This window comes from Anabrus simplex, chromosome 1, assembly GCF_040414725.1.
Source record: "Anabrus simplex isolate iqAnaSimp1 chromosome 1, ASM4041472v1, whole genome shotgun sequence".
In the NCBI taxonomy this organism is placed as follows: Eukaryota; Metazoa; Arthropoda; class Insecta; order Orthoptera; family Tettigoniidae; genus Anabrus; species Anabrus simplex.
This window is the reverse complement of record NC_090265.1, coordinates 598,183,803-598,200,848: the sequence shown is the minus strand read 5'-3', so window position 1 is coordinate 598,200,848 and position 17,046 is coordinate 598,183,803. Positions and strand designations below refer to the sequence as shown.

Genomic DNA, 17,046 nt, shown 5'->3' with positions numbered 1-17,046 from the left:
TTTATGTTAAAGTGAAGAAAAATAAATAGTATGTAAGGGAATATTTCCTTTCACAAGTAATGGCAGGCCAAACGGTTAAATCATTCAATGTGTGGAATTTCTTTCACTGGCTAAAGAGCACTGCAAAGACCAGTCAGTCAAACAGCAAATACACTTTCAAGCACCACGTTCATTCTCTTTGTGTGTTGACCCTTGATCTTAGTCGGTTATTCTTGACATTGGTGTTGAGTAGTAGTTCTGTTTAAAAGTACGGTAGCGATTTATTTTATTGTCTGTTAGCCATGGGTAGAAGCGAAGTGACGATCAAACAACATGCCGAAAGTCACAAATCGGGACATTTTTATGTACGGATACAGATGGCCTATATTGATGTGCTGACTCTCCAATCAAAAATTTGAAGAAGAAAAAAAAATGTTTTGCAAGCTTTCCTTTGCCTTGGCTGCACTTCTGTGCATTTGGGCCTCTACGGACAGTGTCGATGTAGAGTTTTCTTTTAGCAAGTACAACATAATTGTAACTGATAGGCGGTCTCAAATGAAGGAGGACACCTTTTAAATAATTGGCATGTTATACTTAAATCATCATTGAAATTCCTCTTCCTTGTAGGTGTGTTGTACTGTGATAAATAAATACGTTCAGAATAGTATTTTTCACTTTGAAATTGTGTTTGTAAATTTGAAAATAAGCATATTCCTGTGTGTTCGTTAATACTTCTTGCAGTCTTATGTTGATATTTGTCTTATTTTCCATAGTGAATTCAAAACTGCATGTCGAGCAATGTGTGATTAAACAGTATGATTTTACTCCCAACTGTTGTGTGTGCAATTTAGCAAATTATGCCTATTTTTAACCAATTTGCTACAAAATGCTAAATTTGATTACTTTAGATGCTACAAAACGCTAAATTTGAAAATCAAAACGCTAAATCACTGATTTTTAAATGCTATAAACCACGAACTCTACGTATGCACTAGCTTATATTTTGTTCAACCCTGTGAACTATGAATAGAACAGGAATGTGGCTTGTTTACAGCTCTCTCTCTAAAAACTTGTACAGTTTTGCTCATTATTTTAGCCTCTGAAAGCACGAACATTTCATCAACTGTCAGTAAGTCTCCTATCCATGGCTTTGGGCATAATAAAGGCCAGTGACAGCAATGCAATTGCTGTGTTAATTGTAAGTGTTGTAGACAGTGATGGATATTATGATAATGAAGAAAATATTTCAAGAAAAAGTGACAGTTCATTTGATACGAGTGACTGTAAAATCGCACCTAAAGCCCCGTACACGAAACCAAAACATAGTACCCGAGTGTTGGTCAATAATAGTGATCACCAACCAATTATTCATTACTTTACAGGGTCTCCAAGGGTGTCAGAACTGAGATACAAATATTTAGATAATCCTGTATCGGAGCTGTGTGTGTTTTTGGAGTTTATAGACCCGTTGTTTTCCCACATTGCGTGGGAAACAATTATTTACACTACAGAATAACTATTGGACCCAGATAAGAAAAAAAAATAATAATAATAAAAATAAATAGACTATGACAAGTGGTTTGACACCACTGAGGATGAAATTAAGGCCTACTTTTCTCTCAGCATTCTGAAATCCCAGGTTTGTAAGCTTCGCATTCAATTATATTGGAGCAAAGATAAATGTACTGAGACCACAATTTTTCAAGAGGCAACGAGTAGGGTTAGATTTTCTCTCATATTCTGATTTTTACATTTCACAAACAATGTTGTTGTGGATGATGCAAGTAATAAGTTAAGGAAAATTAGGCCTATCATTACATATTTGCTTCGCTCTGTAAATCGTCATAATTGGGGAGTAAATGTCTGGTGTGGTATATTTGGTGATCACCACATTGGACCATCATACCTGCCAATTATATAAAACTAAAAACCAGATTTTAATATGAAAATCAGGAAAAATCAGGAGATACAATTGGTCAAAACTGCTTATTCTACATGTCTTGCACAATACAGTACTATGATATATTTATAGCATTTATTCTCTCAAAGCCCGACTGTTGCTATACGAGGCTACAAGGCTAAAAATTACACATCTCTATTCCCTCACAGGAAGTATGTGAGATGATCGGTCCCTGATAAGCCTTCCAAAAATAGTATGAACTCATGGTCCACACATGTCAATTAGTAACGTACTCAGATGGCATTACTTAGCAAATGCATAGATTAATATATTGCATCAAGCGCCCACGTGATTATGCGAGGCACAATGCTATTTGCATCCAATAACTAGTTGATGTACCCGTGCTTCGCTACAGAATTCTCAGAAAAACTGTCCTTATAGTTTTCCCTGCTGAAGTCAACATAGGTCATTACAATGATGTCAGTACAAATGTCGCGATTAAGAGCAATGCTGTCATATGTTGTATGTTCAGTCTTCAGCTCTAAGGCTGGTTGGATCCTCAACAGCTCTGCCATCAGCTGTCATAGATGACCTAGGCATCACTGAAGAGGCATACTAGGGAAATGAGGAGCGAGGTATTTTCCCGTTGCTTTCCTCGAGCCAGAAGTTGCTATTACATATCAGTCTGCCAAGCCCACTGAAATGCATGCATCAACCGACCCTATGAGCAACATTTTCATACCATTCATAGCAGGGACTGGCTACAGCAGGAATGGCATTACTGGCATCGCTCATACCTCAGTCACTTTCATATTGTCAAAGCCAAGGATAAGACAGAGACAGATCAATGAAAGTAACAAAGTCGCTCTAGCCCATACCAGAAGACATAGTGCACCATAAACATTAGGTCCTGCCAGCAAAGGCATGCTGTCATATGAAATATTCGATAAAATGAAAAACAGCACATTTTCTCACTTTTAACGAAAAGTACTACAGTATCAATCTAACATTTCAAAGTTCCAGAGCTAGAATGACTAGGCCGCAGACAGCTGCGAACACTCCTGTGTAATTATTCCGTTTAAGTGTGCACACTGTCACTGCCTTCGTGAAGTATAGGCCGTACTGTAGCAAGCGCACGAAAGCGATCAGCTGATCGTTAGGGGGGAAGTTAAGCACGTGAGTTAGTTGAGTTAAATGTGAATTCTTTGCTGTTTTATTGAAATTTTAAAAGTTGGCCGTATGTTTACTCAGATACATATCAGACTGAGTCGTTATCGACTGCATTATTACGTGAAAACTTAGTGTGAACATGTATTCGTGTGAGGCTATAGGTTAAGAATATCGCTCTGCAGTGTTTTAATTTTGTAGTTTATTTGTGTAATGTTATATCCATAGCGTAAAATGAATTGAGTTAATGCATTCAGCGATTTATTATCAACCACTGTGTGTATAAAATTGAATTAAGGTTATCAGTGAGAGAAATCCCCATGCTTAGAGTTGCTGAGTGCCTGGCTGCAAAGCAAATTATAAAGGAGAAGAGTACACTCCAGTATTTGTGTTTCCTTCTGATGAAGAAAGAGTTAGGTTATCACCACACAGTTGTGTGTATCAACCAATTTCCTGAAGACTAAATTTGAAGAGAATAAGAGTGTCTCATCCAGATAGTGAGTTAAAATTTCTTATTATGGCAAAAACATGGGTAACATTAGATATATTTTTATGTAATCAGACTTACAACTTATTTGAATTCAGTGTATCTGAAAATTCAAGTCCAATTTATGCATTTTACCATTTTAGGTAGAAATGTATTGTAAAATAACACTGTTGAGATTTTTCCTATCAAATTTCACACCTACATTTTTTAAACAATAACTGAATTTCAAAACAGTGACAGTAAATGTTTTGTTATTGTTGGAGGTTAGTTTACAAGTAATTATCTTCCAGGTACTGAATTGGTAGTAGAGAAATAATTTTTTGTAGTATATTGTATTGGTAATTGGTTGCTTGTTTTCTATCAATGTGTATGATGTGAAAGTTATAGTTGACTAGAAAATGGATAGAAATCGCACGAATATGTCTCGAAGTGTTAGCCTGTACTCACGGAAAAGAACGGATATACGTGAGAAATAGAACGTTACGGGGAAGGATATGCATTGTATATCAAAACTAACATATATTTATGAATAGTTTTTGGTTTTATAAGGTGTTAACGGTTTCTTAAGTAATTTAAACGAGTGTGTTATTCAAGCGGAGCGGATGCGTATCGCCTCCAAGTCCCACCCAAAGCATGACGTTATCAGAGCTACAGTATGGCCTGTATATCACAAAGGCAGTGACACTGTTCATTACAATCACAGCCTCAGAGTAGGGATCGAATAGCTGGAATACTATGATGATCCAGTGTGCTACGTACCAGTAGTATCAGAAAATTTATGAACCAGAGGAATGGCATGTTAAAGAAGAGAGAGATCTAACTCCCCAGCTACTTCCCGACAATATTCAGGCAGGCTGTTATACTCGATACGCAGCAGTAATCCCATTTATCGGAGATAAATGGCAGCAGAATACACAAAGCATATCACAACAAACAATGGTCAATGTAATGTTATTGTTGATCAATTTTATGTGCTTTCTATATTACAGGCCTTCACATTTAGTTTTCTTCTGACTCTGTGATATGAGAGCACCTAATGTAAAGTAAGTCATCCTTTCTTACACGATTCCCTCTTGTGTTATTATTCAAGCGATCTTTTCTTCATGATTTTTCTCATTCTTATAATAATCTTCACAATTTAATCACCATTACCACCAATATTTTTATAATCGGTACGGTAAAACTGAATAAGACAAATAATTGGAACTTGTATTCCTTATAACTTTTGTTATATAGTACTTTTCGATATGACCAATAAGATAGGTACCGGTTATTAAAAATTAAATTTTTGACACCTTCCCCTAACTACCATTTTGAACAAGATGATTAAAATTATTTATAGCATAGACTATAGTTCCTTATTCCCCGACTTTACATTCCAATTTTCTTTAAATTCTGTTCACCTATTTTCTCGTACCTCAGCGCTGATATGGACTTAGCAACAAAAATCCAAATTCATGAATATCTCTGTTATCATAGCTGGTATGGTAAAAATCTATGACACAAACGGTAGGAAATTTAATAATGCATAACTTATGTAGTATTTATTGATAGGGTCAATAATAACAAAATTATTTGAGAATTAAATTTTAGGCCTTTTCCTAAACTACCATTTCACTCAGCGTGAATAAAATTATTTATGGCCTAGATTGTAACGACTTATTCCCCGACCGATTTTCCCTATACCGATTATCATTAAATTCCCTTCAGCTGTTTTCTCGTGATGAGCGTACATACATACATACATACATACAGACAGAAATTATGGAAAATTAAAACGTGCATTTCCCCTTGTTACTGTGGTCACGACTGGTACAGAAATATCATTCTTTTTAACTTCTGAGCAATGTACAGACAAAACTCTCATTTTATTTATATTGAGATAAATTAAAATTAGTCAGAATTGTCTCCAAATGGCTCCCAAAATCTCTAGAAGAGTCACTAGTTGTTATCATTGAAATTATGTACTAAATTACTTAAAAAGACTCCCATATCTAGTGACTAGTCTCTAGTCTAGACTGATGCAAAAAGACTGATGGGAACAAACACGAACATAGCACGCGAGAACGGGAGATCGACAATCGATACACACATCGCGATATACTAGTTTCAATAAACATTGCACATTTATCGCATTAATAAATGTCGATATTTCGTTTGAAAGTGGCCAATGAGCAAAGGACTTCTGGCCACTGGCGTAAGAAAGCTGAAATGGTGGGATCTGAAAACAAATGTTTGAAGTTCACCAAAAAATAAGCTAAAATCGGGAGGCGGGAAACACTGTCGAAAATCGGGAGTCTCCCGCCTAAATCGGGAAAGTTGGCAGGTATGGACCATATTCCTTTGAGGATCATTTGACAGGAGCCCAGTACCTGCAGTTTCTTCAAGACCAACTACCAATGCTGCTAGAGGAGGAGCCCTGGATGAGCATGTAACCAAGTGGTGTCAACACAACAGAGCTCCCACTCGCGCGTCAGCAGACGTTCACGACCACCTGAATGCTACACACGCTGGTCAATGGATAGGACGGGGAGGACCTGTCATCTGGCCTGCTAGACTGCCCAATTTGACTCCACTGGATTTCATCCTATGGGGCCATTTAAAGGATGTAGTGTATGCTAAGCAGCCGGAAGATCCTGAAAGCCTTCGAAACCTTATTACTGAAGCCTGTGAATCCATAAAACCTACAATGCTACAACCTGAATGTCAATTCAAAGGCGTGCTGAAACAGGCATTACTGCAGAAGACCATCTATTCTAACACTTACCAATTAACCTGCCAAGGAAAGCACTTCTCATTCTCGACAGATCCTTGTCCCATTCTGATGCAAAACCGTTACGAAACAAAGATATAAGAGCCATGTTTCTCCCTCCTGACTTGAATTTGTGTCAACTAATGGATCACAGCATTTTAGAAGCATTTAAGAAATACATATGTAAACTTCTTTCTTCTCTTGTCTTAGCCATGGAGGAAGGGTGTGACATCATCGATAAACTAAAGAAAATAGACATGTTGAACGTAGTGTAGTGGATATCTGAATCTTGGAAGAAAATCTAGTTAAATACTGCACAAGTGAGAGAATGAAGATAACAATGAAGATTAATAGAAAGATAAAGAGTTGAAGACTACTGAAAAGTTTAAAAGATAATTCACAGTGAAAGACTACAGGCTGCAGAAAGAATGCTCTGTTACATGGAGGAGCAAAGTGCATCTACTACGGACATTTTGTTTCTCTGCCACCTACAAGACGAAGCTGCTCGAAGACAGAACGAGTATGAGAGACAGTCTCGCATCACAATTTTTTTCCCTACAAAGAAATAGTCATTTCTTCAATTTTTGTATGGAAGTTTTGTTTTAATTTTTAACAATTATGTTAGGATATGTTTTACTTTTCTGTGTCCTGTACTGCGCTAAAACTTTCATTAGAGTACTGTAATATGCAGGAAAATATTAAGAGTTGTAAATAACCCACCCCTCATTCCGTAAAACTCAACATTTCAGAAACTCTACTCCCTCTCAGTCCACATTAGGTAGAATTTGCAGAACTCTACTGTATTTTTTTTTTGTTATTTGCTTTACATCGCATCGACACAGATAGGTCTTATAGCGACGATGCGGCAGAAAGGGGCTAGGAGTGGGAAGGAAGCGGCCGTAGCCTTTATTAAGGTACAGCCCCAGCATTTGCATGGTGTGAAAATAGGAAACCATGCAAAACCATTTTCAGGGCTGCCGACAGTACGGTTCGAACCCACGATCTCCCGAATACTGGATACTGGCCGCAATTAAGCGACTGCAGCTATCGAGCTCGGTAGTCTATTGTATTAACATTACACTGATGAAAACTGTAATTCACTTTTTTTTTCTAGGTAGAGTCCTTGATGCTTCTGCAACAGTATGTGAAGATTAAGATACATTCCTCAAAGCAAATTTATATTTTATTCAGTTTTGGAGTACACCATTTTGTAGAATTCATTTCTTGGAACCAGACTTTGTAAGAATTAAAGGAGGAAAAAAGACTAAATTGAAATAGTTTCTCACAAATTTTCTCTAAACATTTTGCTTCTTGTCAAGCTATATTTTCAACGCATTCTTCATCTAAGGTAAGAGCTGCCTAGCCGAGGTGGTAAAGGCATGCTTATTTCACCCAAAAGTTTGTGGGTTCAATCAAAAAATTTTAAAAAAATTATGAATTACTTCCAATTCCGGAAAGGCACTTGGCCTTGAGGTTCACCCAGCCTACACCAAAAATTAACACTAGGTCAATTCCTGGGGGCAAAGGCTGCTGGGCACAGAGCTCACCACTCTATCCCAATTAGGACCAAGGTTATGTTGGTATGTATAATGGAAACTTTTACCTACCACTCCTCCAAGATCCTTCATGACCTCTACTGAGATGGCTTTGGTTCGTGAACAGTCCTGAACCTTTGTCCTAACAACTGCATTACTCAAGAAATTTCCACACAAACATCATAAAGGTTGTGATTCATCACTTTAATTTGTAAAGAAGAAATGGATAACAATCCACAGTGGGCTGCTCAATATCCTTGAATAAATTATATTCAAAGGGTAAGAAACACAATGTGACTGCCTCAAAATGATATACATGGCTTTACAAAAAACATCAAAACTCAATATGGATGAGCCAAATAGCTGCAATGCAGTAACATTATTCATAAATGTAACTTATGTTCTGCACATCTAAAATACATACTTGTACAGAGCTTTGGAGTTTGTAGGCTGAATCCTAAGTGCATCTTGGCAGTTGGAACAAGCCTGGCGATGTGAGCCTTGTTTATTGTAACACACAGCCAGGTTAATGTATGTTCTGCACAAGAGCTTCTGCTGTTTGTCTTGCTGCTCTTGGTTCTCCATATGAACAGGTTCCAGAAGTCTGACTGCCTTCTTGTAGCTGAAACAAAGAGGAAGGCTGCTAAGAACAGCATCTGCGTAAACCTCACCAACAAGGAAAAGCCATGATAAAGTACACTTGCAATGTTTATTCCTCTCTCAACTTTAAAATTAGTGTTAACTCAGATATATACATACCTGCCAACTTTACAAAACCCAAAATCAGGGAGATTTTGATATGAAAATCAGGAAAAATCCAGAGATACAATTGGTCAAAACTGCTTATTCTACATGTTTTGCACAATACAGTACTACGGTATATTTTATAGCACTTATTGTCTCAAAGCCCAACTGGTGCATTACGAGGCTACAAAACTAAAAATTACACATCTCTATTCCCTCACAGGAAGTATGTGAGTGAGATGATCAGTCTCTGATAAGCCTACTGAAAATAGTATGAACTCATGCTCCACATGTGTTAATCAGTCATGCACTTACAAGGGAACATCGGCAATGGTTAAGTCGCCGATCGCGATGAAACTTGGAAAACACATTGAGGTACACGTAAAAAAGATGTCAGCATCAATTCTGGGTGCCAACATTCATTAGGGCATTATCTAAGGGGCCTAAATGTGGCGACATTTCAAAGTCCGTGCTATCAGCGATGAATGCCTGCTGGCCAATGCTAAGCCGGCACACTGCGTACCTGGAGACACGCCTCTTCACCTCCTCCCCTCACCACTCCAACTGGTTCGCTACCGCACGTTTCCCTTCTCCCCATGCTTGCTGGCCGCTTAGCTGTTGAACGGGACTGGCTCTATACTTTCAAGTCTTTTCGTACTATAATTATTGAAATCTGTTTAATAACGTTCCGTTTCACACATAATGATAATAAATAACCTAAACTAATATACCCATATTTTATTCAAACGGTTTATTTTCATTCCTGCTAATTCCGGTGAGTTGTCACATTCATGGGTACAACTCCGAGTTAAGTACCACCGGGTGTGGTCAAACGTGGGATGGGGTACTGCGTCCTAACTACGCTTAAATTATTATTTACTTCTAAAACGCCTTAAAGCTGTTGGTAGTGTCCTTTAGAGTGGACATACATATGGAATTAATTAAATCACCCACCACTAAATAAATCTCTCACCTTTAAACAACGTTAAATACCTTTTTATGGAAAGAAATTACGTGCCCGGGTAGAGGATCTCAATGAATGTAATGAGATTTGGTACCTCGGAATATCAAAACCTGGTTATAGGTCCAGATCTTCTTTTTTATGTCCCCTTCCCCCCACCCATTTTGTGTATGCTATCAGTTGTGTCATAACGAAACAACATTGCAGACGACGACAACAACAACAATTATAAACTCCAAGTTTGAAACTACTGGTATTTTCCGTACTGCATACTCTGGTATAAGGAATAGGCCTATAGGTAGAACGTTTTATTTGTGCTTGTACCGAATGATTTGTTTATGTTTTGCAGTGACAGGCACAACACATTTCAATTGCAGCAATGGTTGTCAAATATAAACAAATTTAATTCATAGGCAACTTTGATATGAGTATGACATGGAATGTAGTAAAGTTTGATGTAATAAGAAAAGCCTTGAAAAATAAAAAAGATATGCATTTATATATGCAGTAGATATACAGTAATCACAGGCAGACCTGTAGTCTTACTTTACCGGTACTTTTGTGTCATAGCTGACAAAGGACTATGTATTCAACACGTACTGAAATTAAAGTATCACACTACAGTCTTCTGGGTATAATGGCAGTTACATACGCAAAAAGTTACATGGCTATTGTACGACCTGGTACAACAACAAACAATTACAAGGCAACACAATAAATGACTCCGTATACATTACATCGGACAAACTCCCCGTCAATAACTGATAGTAAACAGAAAAAATCTTTGGTCTATTCGAAACATTAAAAAATAGTGAAAAGAAAACTGAAACAAAACAATTAACAACAGGCACCATACTTTTTTTTGCTAATTTTTTTACGTCACACCGACACAGATAGGTCTTATGGCGACGATGGGATAGGAAAGGCCTAGGAGTTGGAAGGAAGCGGCCATGGCCTTAAGGTACAACCCCAGCATTTGCCTGGTGTGAAAATGGGAAACCATGGAAAACCATCTTCAGGGCTGCCGACAGTGGGATTCGAACCCACTATCTCCCGGATGCAAGCTCACAGCTGCACGCCTCTAACTGCACGGCCAACTCGCCCGGTGCAAATGTTTTCATAAACATTTCAGAAAACGTAAACTGACTAATACAATGTGGAAATTACAAAGGAGAGATATGAGGAAGGCTGACAGAGTACCCCATACGCAAAGTGTAGCACCGGTTCTCTTCGACAGCTAAGAAGACAGGCAAGCGCGGGGAGAAGGGAAACGTGCGGTGGTGAACCAGAAGGAGGGGCGGAAGTGTGTAGGGGAGGAGGTGCAGAGGTGTGGCACAAAGCAGACTGTGTGCCGGCTAAGCATTGGTCATCGGGTATTCATCACTGTTCGCGCGGAATTTGAAATGTCTCAACTTTTAGGCCCCTTAGTTAATGCCCTGATGAATGTTGGCACCCAAAATTGATGCCAACATCTTTTTTACGTGTACCTCAATGTGTTTTCCAAGTTTCACCGCAATCGGCGACTTAACCATTGCCGGTGTTCCCTTGTTAGATACCATTACTTAGCAAATGCATAGATTAATATAGTATTGCATCAAGCGCCTGCGTGATTATGCGAAGCGCAATGCTATTTGGATCAAATAACTAGCTGATGTACCTGTGCTTCACTACGGAATTCTCAGAAAGACTGCCCTTATAGTTTTCCCAACTGAAGTCAACATAGATCATTACAATGATGCCAGTATGAATGTCGCGATTAGAAGCAATGCTGTCATATGAAATATTCGATAAAATGAAAACTGCACATTTTCTCACTTTTAGCAAAAAGTAATACGGTGTTGATCTAACAGTTCAAAGTTTCAGAGCTGGCACCTTTTCTCTGAATACTCCTGTGTAATTATCCCGTTTAAGTGTGCACACTGCTCATTCCAATCACTGCCTCAGAGTAGGGATTGAATAGCTGGAATACTACGATGATCCAGTGTGTTACGTAACAATATTAACAGAAAATTTATGCACCAGAGGAATGGCATTCTAACGAAGAGAAAGATTTAACTCCCCACTCCCCAGCTACTTCCCGCCAATATTCAGCAGCAGTAATCCCATCAGAGATAAATGGCAGCAGAATACACAAAGCACATCACAACAAACAATGGTCAAAGCATACCTGCCAACTTTTAGAAACCAAAAATAGGAAGATTTTTTAATTCTTGGATTTCATCACATATATTCCACCACGGTCTACGTGAAGAAAGGTCAGGATAAAAGGCATACTTATCTACAGTTACAATGCGAATTGACCATTAAATTTAAAATCTTAAACTAAGAAAACATAAAAATAGTTACAAGAAAATGTACCTAATCACTCTCATTTATGACATTTGCATACGAATAATATTTGTCACACCGACACGCGCAACAAAATGCATAATACCGTATTTTCTCGCGTGAATTAAGGCACATTTTTGACGAAAAATACAGGCGAAAACTTCGGATGCGATTCAAGGAAATCGGATATTTACACATTATTTACAATTCATTTACATCTAAAAGATACATCAAATATAATCCAAACACAATTGGTTCAACCCATTTGCAGTTATCGTCATTTGGCGTAAAATTCCGGCGTGAGATTTTTTCTGAAAAGCCAAATAGGGTACATCAGATAAGTTAGACACGTGGGTTTAAAGTACCGACACTGGAAAATATTCTTCCCATTACGAGCTGACACTACCACCTGAATGACATACCGGCAACAAAACAAAAACAAAAAAACTGTCCAACACGAGAACGGCCGGGCATCGAAGGAGGGACCCTGCTACATTAGCCCAAACCATTTGTATCCAATCTTGTACGAGTGACGTGTCCATCCACCCTTTTTCTTGAATACGAACGTGGATCACTGGCGGGAATTTTGCTTTAGGCATTGTTTTTCGTTTTAGAACAATGTAAGGTGCAAGCTTGCTGCCATCAGCTGTTACAGCAAGCAATGCAGTACATCGTTGTTTTTTTGCTTCCGGTAGCGCGTGCGATAACACTGTATGTTCCTTTTTTATCTATTGTTCGACTTATGGTATATGGAAACTGATTGGCGTCTAACCTGCCGTTCCTATAAGGGAGATAAAATATTCCTTCACTTTACGCTTCTCAATCACAAAGCGCTGAAAATGGTTTCAATCATTCGTCACTTTTAGGCATAATGTTGTTCTTCGTCGAAGAGAAAGTCTTTTTCTCTTCATAAAATTAATTCAGCCTCGGCTAACCTTCAAATACGAGACAATGATTCCACGTGCCGCGGCTATTTCTCATTCATTTTTTTTTTTTTTTTTTTTTTTTTTGCGACTTGCTTTACGTCGCACCGACACAGATAGGTCTTATGGCGACGATAGGACAGGAAGGGGCTAGGAGTGGGAAGGAAGCGGCCGTGGCCTTAATTAAAGTACAGCCCCAGCATTTGCCTGGTGTGAAAATGGGAAACCACGGAAAACCATTTTCAGGGCTGCCGACAGTGGGGTTCGAACCTACTATCTCCCGAATACTGGATACTGGCCGCACTTAAGCGACTGCAGCTATCGAGCTCGGTATCTCATTCATTAAAATGCAGCATTTTGTGAGAAACGGCTTAACCAACATTGCGTAACAAAATCATATAGTTAAGCAGATAATCCTCTACTTGCGGAAACTTGCCGCTTTTTGATCCGCGAAATGTTTTGCGAGACTTGTTGGCCGCTTGAAGTGCACTTCTGTTACCGCGGTAGCGCATGTTTCATTTGGACACTGAAAACTTGCTGCCCGCTGCTCTATTCCCGTATGTTGCGGCGTAACTGATCACCGCAAGTTCGTATGATGCAGTACTGTACCAGTTTCTTAGAGTACTGTGGACTGACAAACAATTTTGAGATCACATAATGTCCCGTACGCGAAACACTCGTAAAACTAGTGCCGGCTAATAACAGCACGTTGCCCTGTATCTGGAATGCCCGCTTTCGCAATAGGAAGCCTGCTTCTTGAGTAGTTGACATCTTTATTTCGAAACGCATCCAGAGCTGAGTGATGGATCTTCGAAGTTGTGGGTGTGTCAAATTCCACTTTGGACCCAAAAATATTGGGTTGTGTAAATTATGCAAGGGCGTCGATTACGGTACGCGAGAAACTACGGTAGTTTCCTTCAATATCCGGTAAAATGTACAGAAATTTATAGGCTCTCTGAGCACTTGGAGATAACGTTTGTCATATTTTTTGGCATAACGAGAAAAGAAAATACCAGAAAATGTCGTAGAAATGCAAGAAAAAACACGTAGCCTACAACTCCGACGAAACTACGCACAGAAACGATGTTAACAGCGCGCGAACAACACAATAACAAACTCGTTATTTCGTTCCGATTAACTGAGTCGTTAGCGTGCGCCAGCCTCTTGCTTGCAGAACGATTGCCGCCCCGAATCCCCAGCTGTATAAAGCGCACACACTGCTGTAGTGAGCGAAGGCGACGGACGAAACACTCACGAAATAAAGCATCAAATACGCTTGAAAATTAGGTTTCGTAAATTACACAAGCACATAAGAATTTATCCTTTATTCTAGGGGAAGAGTATTGGCCGTACTAGACGTTATATTAGTCAAAAATCGGAAGAAGTAAAAATAAATCGGAAAATCGGAAGACGAGTTAAAAACCGGAAAGTTTCCGGGTAAATCGGAAGGGTTGGCAGGTATGTCAAAGTAATTTATTTATTTATTTATTTATTCACGAAGCACAAGATACAGCTACACTGAACAAATTTCACTCACACTCTCAACAGACTATTTAACAAACGTAAACTTTCATAATAAAATATAACAAACATAACAAAATATAACAAGATTAGGTACACAGCCTATTGTTGATCAATTTTATAAGCTTTCTATATTGGAGGCCATCACATTTAGTTTTCTGAATCTGTGATATTAGAGCATCATGACAACCTCTTGTGTTATGTAAGCGATTGTTCCTTCATGACTTTTTTCTAATTTTTATAATCATCTTCACAATTTAATCACCATCACCACCAATATTATTATAATCGGTATGGTAAAACTGAATAAGACACAAATAATCGGAAATTGTCTTCTCTATAACTTTTGTTATGTAGTACTTTTCAATATGACCAGTTGGATAAGTAATTAAAAATTAAATATTTGGCACCTTCCCCTAAGCTACCATTTCGAACAGAGTGAATAAAATTATTTATAGCATAGACTGCAGTTCCTTATTCCCCGACTTTACATAAAATTCTGTTCACCCATTTTCACGTACCTCAGCGCTGATATGGACTTAGCAAAAATAAAAAGGAAAAAATCCAAATTCATGAATATCTCTGAATCATACCCAGTAGGTAAAAATGTATAAGACATAAATGACAGGAAATATAATAATATATAACTTTAGTCATGTAGTATTTATCGATAGGGCCAATAATAACAATTATTTTAGAATGAAATTTTAGGCCTTCCCCTAAACTACCATTTCACTCAGCGTGAATAAAATTATTTATGGTCTAGATTGTAGCGACTTATTCCCCAACCGATTTTCCCTATACCGATTTTCATTAAATTCTCTTCAGCCGTTTTCTACGTTACGTACATACATACAGACAGACAGAAATTACGGAAAATTAAAACATGCATTTCCCCTTGTTACTATGGTCACGAATGGTACGGAAATATAATTATTTTTAAATTCTGAGCAATGTAGACAAAACTCTTTATTTTATTTATACTGAGATAAATTAAAATTAGTCAGAATTGTCTCCAAATGGCTCGTAAAATCTCTAGAAAAGTCACCAGTCGTTATCATTGAAAATCTGTCACTAAATTACTAAGAAAGACTCAATATCTAGCAAATACAGTAGAGACAATACGCGACAATTCCGGATTTAGCCTTGTTAAAATGGGAGACAAGTCGCAAGTGGCGCTCCTAGTGGCTTGACCTGAAAATTTGCGTTAATTCAAATACCAAAGGAAATGTATATACGGAAATGGATAAATAAATTACGTCTAGAAAGAAAGTGTTACTAAGATATTAATTTCGAAGTTGCTCAAGCAATTCTGGATAAATGAATGAAGAATTATTTAACAAGTTATTATTTAAAGACTGAAATTAGACATATGATCAAGATGCGAAATGGACTGCTGTGAAAGGGCTTGATCTTTCATTTATGCATTACTTTTTTAGCTTTAGAATTCCTGCCTGAACGTTCACGGCTAGATTTTTCTTTTTTCTCATTTAAAAGCATTGTATCATCATATTAAAACATTTGTCAACAAAAATATCGGCACATAACTTACACACATGATTCAATGAATTTACATTTAAGAGCTGGACAACTTGAAGCCTACTAACAGAAAGAAAATCTATAAATTTAGCCTCAAAAACATTCAAACTTTCCTCATAAGCAATACTCATATGAGGCTACAAGGCTAAAAATTACACATTTATTCCTTCACAGGAATTATGTGAGCGAGAAGATCGGTCTCTGATAAGCCTTCCGAAAATACATGAACTCATGCTCCACACGAGTGAATCAGTATGCACTTAGATGCAGTTACTTAGCAAATGCATAGATTAATATATTGCATCATTTGTGTTCCGAGATATCTGTGGAACAGCAGAGGTGAAAGAAGGTGCGGGGGTGAACAGGTCTCAGGCTACGAAATTAAAGTTAATTTAAAATTTAACAAGGTTATATTTTCTTTTCAAAATCAAGAAATAACAAGCATGGCAGGTACAGAGTAGCAAGGCAACACAGTACAATTACAGTATTTACAGGATTTGGGCTTCGAGCCCCGAACTCACAATTCTTGAGCAATTAGCCCAACTTTACCCCAAAACACATTTTAACAGAGGGGCAGAAAACCCCATTCATGCCCAGGAGCACTTGCTCCAAATTACACAGTAAAGCCTCCTTGAGGCGCGCAGAAAACAAAATTTTCAAGAAAGAGCAACTCGCTCTCAAAATTTAGGCCTGTCAAAGGCCACACCAAATTCCACCTTCAAGCTGTCCTCTAAGGACATAAACACAGGGGTAAAATACCCAACCTACTGAGGCCTATTAAGTGAGAAAAGGTTAATTACATGGCCTCTAAAATACCAACTTGAGAGGAGGCGATCCGCACTCCTAATACATTTTGTTTAAAACCTACTTGGCACTAGGCCGTTAATGCAAGGGCTAATCCCATACTAAAGAGGTGACTTATAGAAGGAAACAATTTACATTACGTTAAGGAAGATAGGTTATGAAAATAAGTTCACCTCAATGCAATATGAGTGGGAGCTCGAGAGGGTTAAGCACTCTCTATCCCAGTATGTAGTTAAACAGAAAGAATTGACACCGAGTGTCTTTACATTATTAAAGGAAAGTTACATGGAAAAGGCTTCGGACCTGCCCCGAGAGTTAAACTGCTGAGCTAGCAAGAAAAGAAGTTATTAAAAGGCCATTACCTTGTGGATGAACTGCTGCCCGAAGAAAGAGGCGCTTCCCGCCC

General features: G+C 38.1%; 1 protein-coding gene across 3 annotated transcripts in view; it reads right to left on the bottom strand.

Moving 5' to 3' along the window:
* The window catches only part of shu (shutdown), a 166,120-nt gene that overhangs the window by 55,241 nt on the left and 93,833 nt on the right, over nucleotides 1–17,046 (bottom strand). For all 3 annotated transcript variants that reach the window (XM_067135623.2, XM_067135622.2, XM_068225086.1), the window contains exon 6: nucleotides 8,245–8,442. In XM_067135623.2, the coding sequence (XP_066991724.2) occupies nucleotides 8,245–8,442 (198 nt within the window). The remainder of the gene's footprint in view (nucleotides 1–8,244; nucleotides 8,443–17,046) is intronic.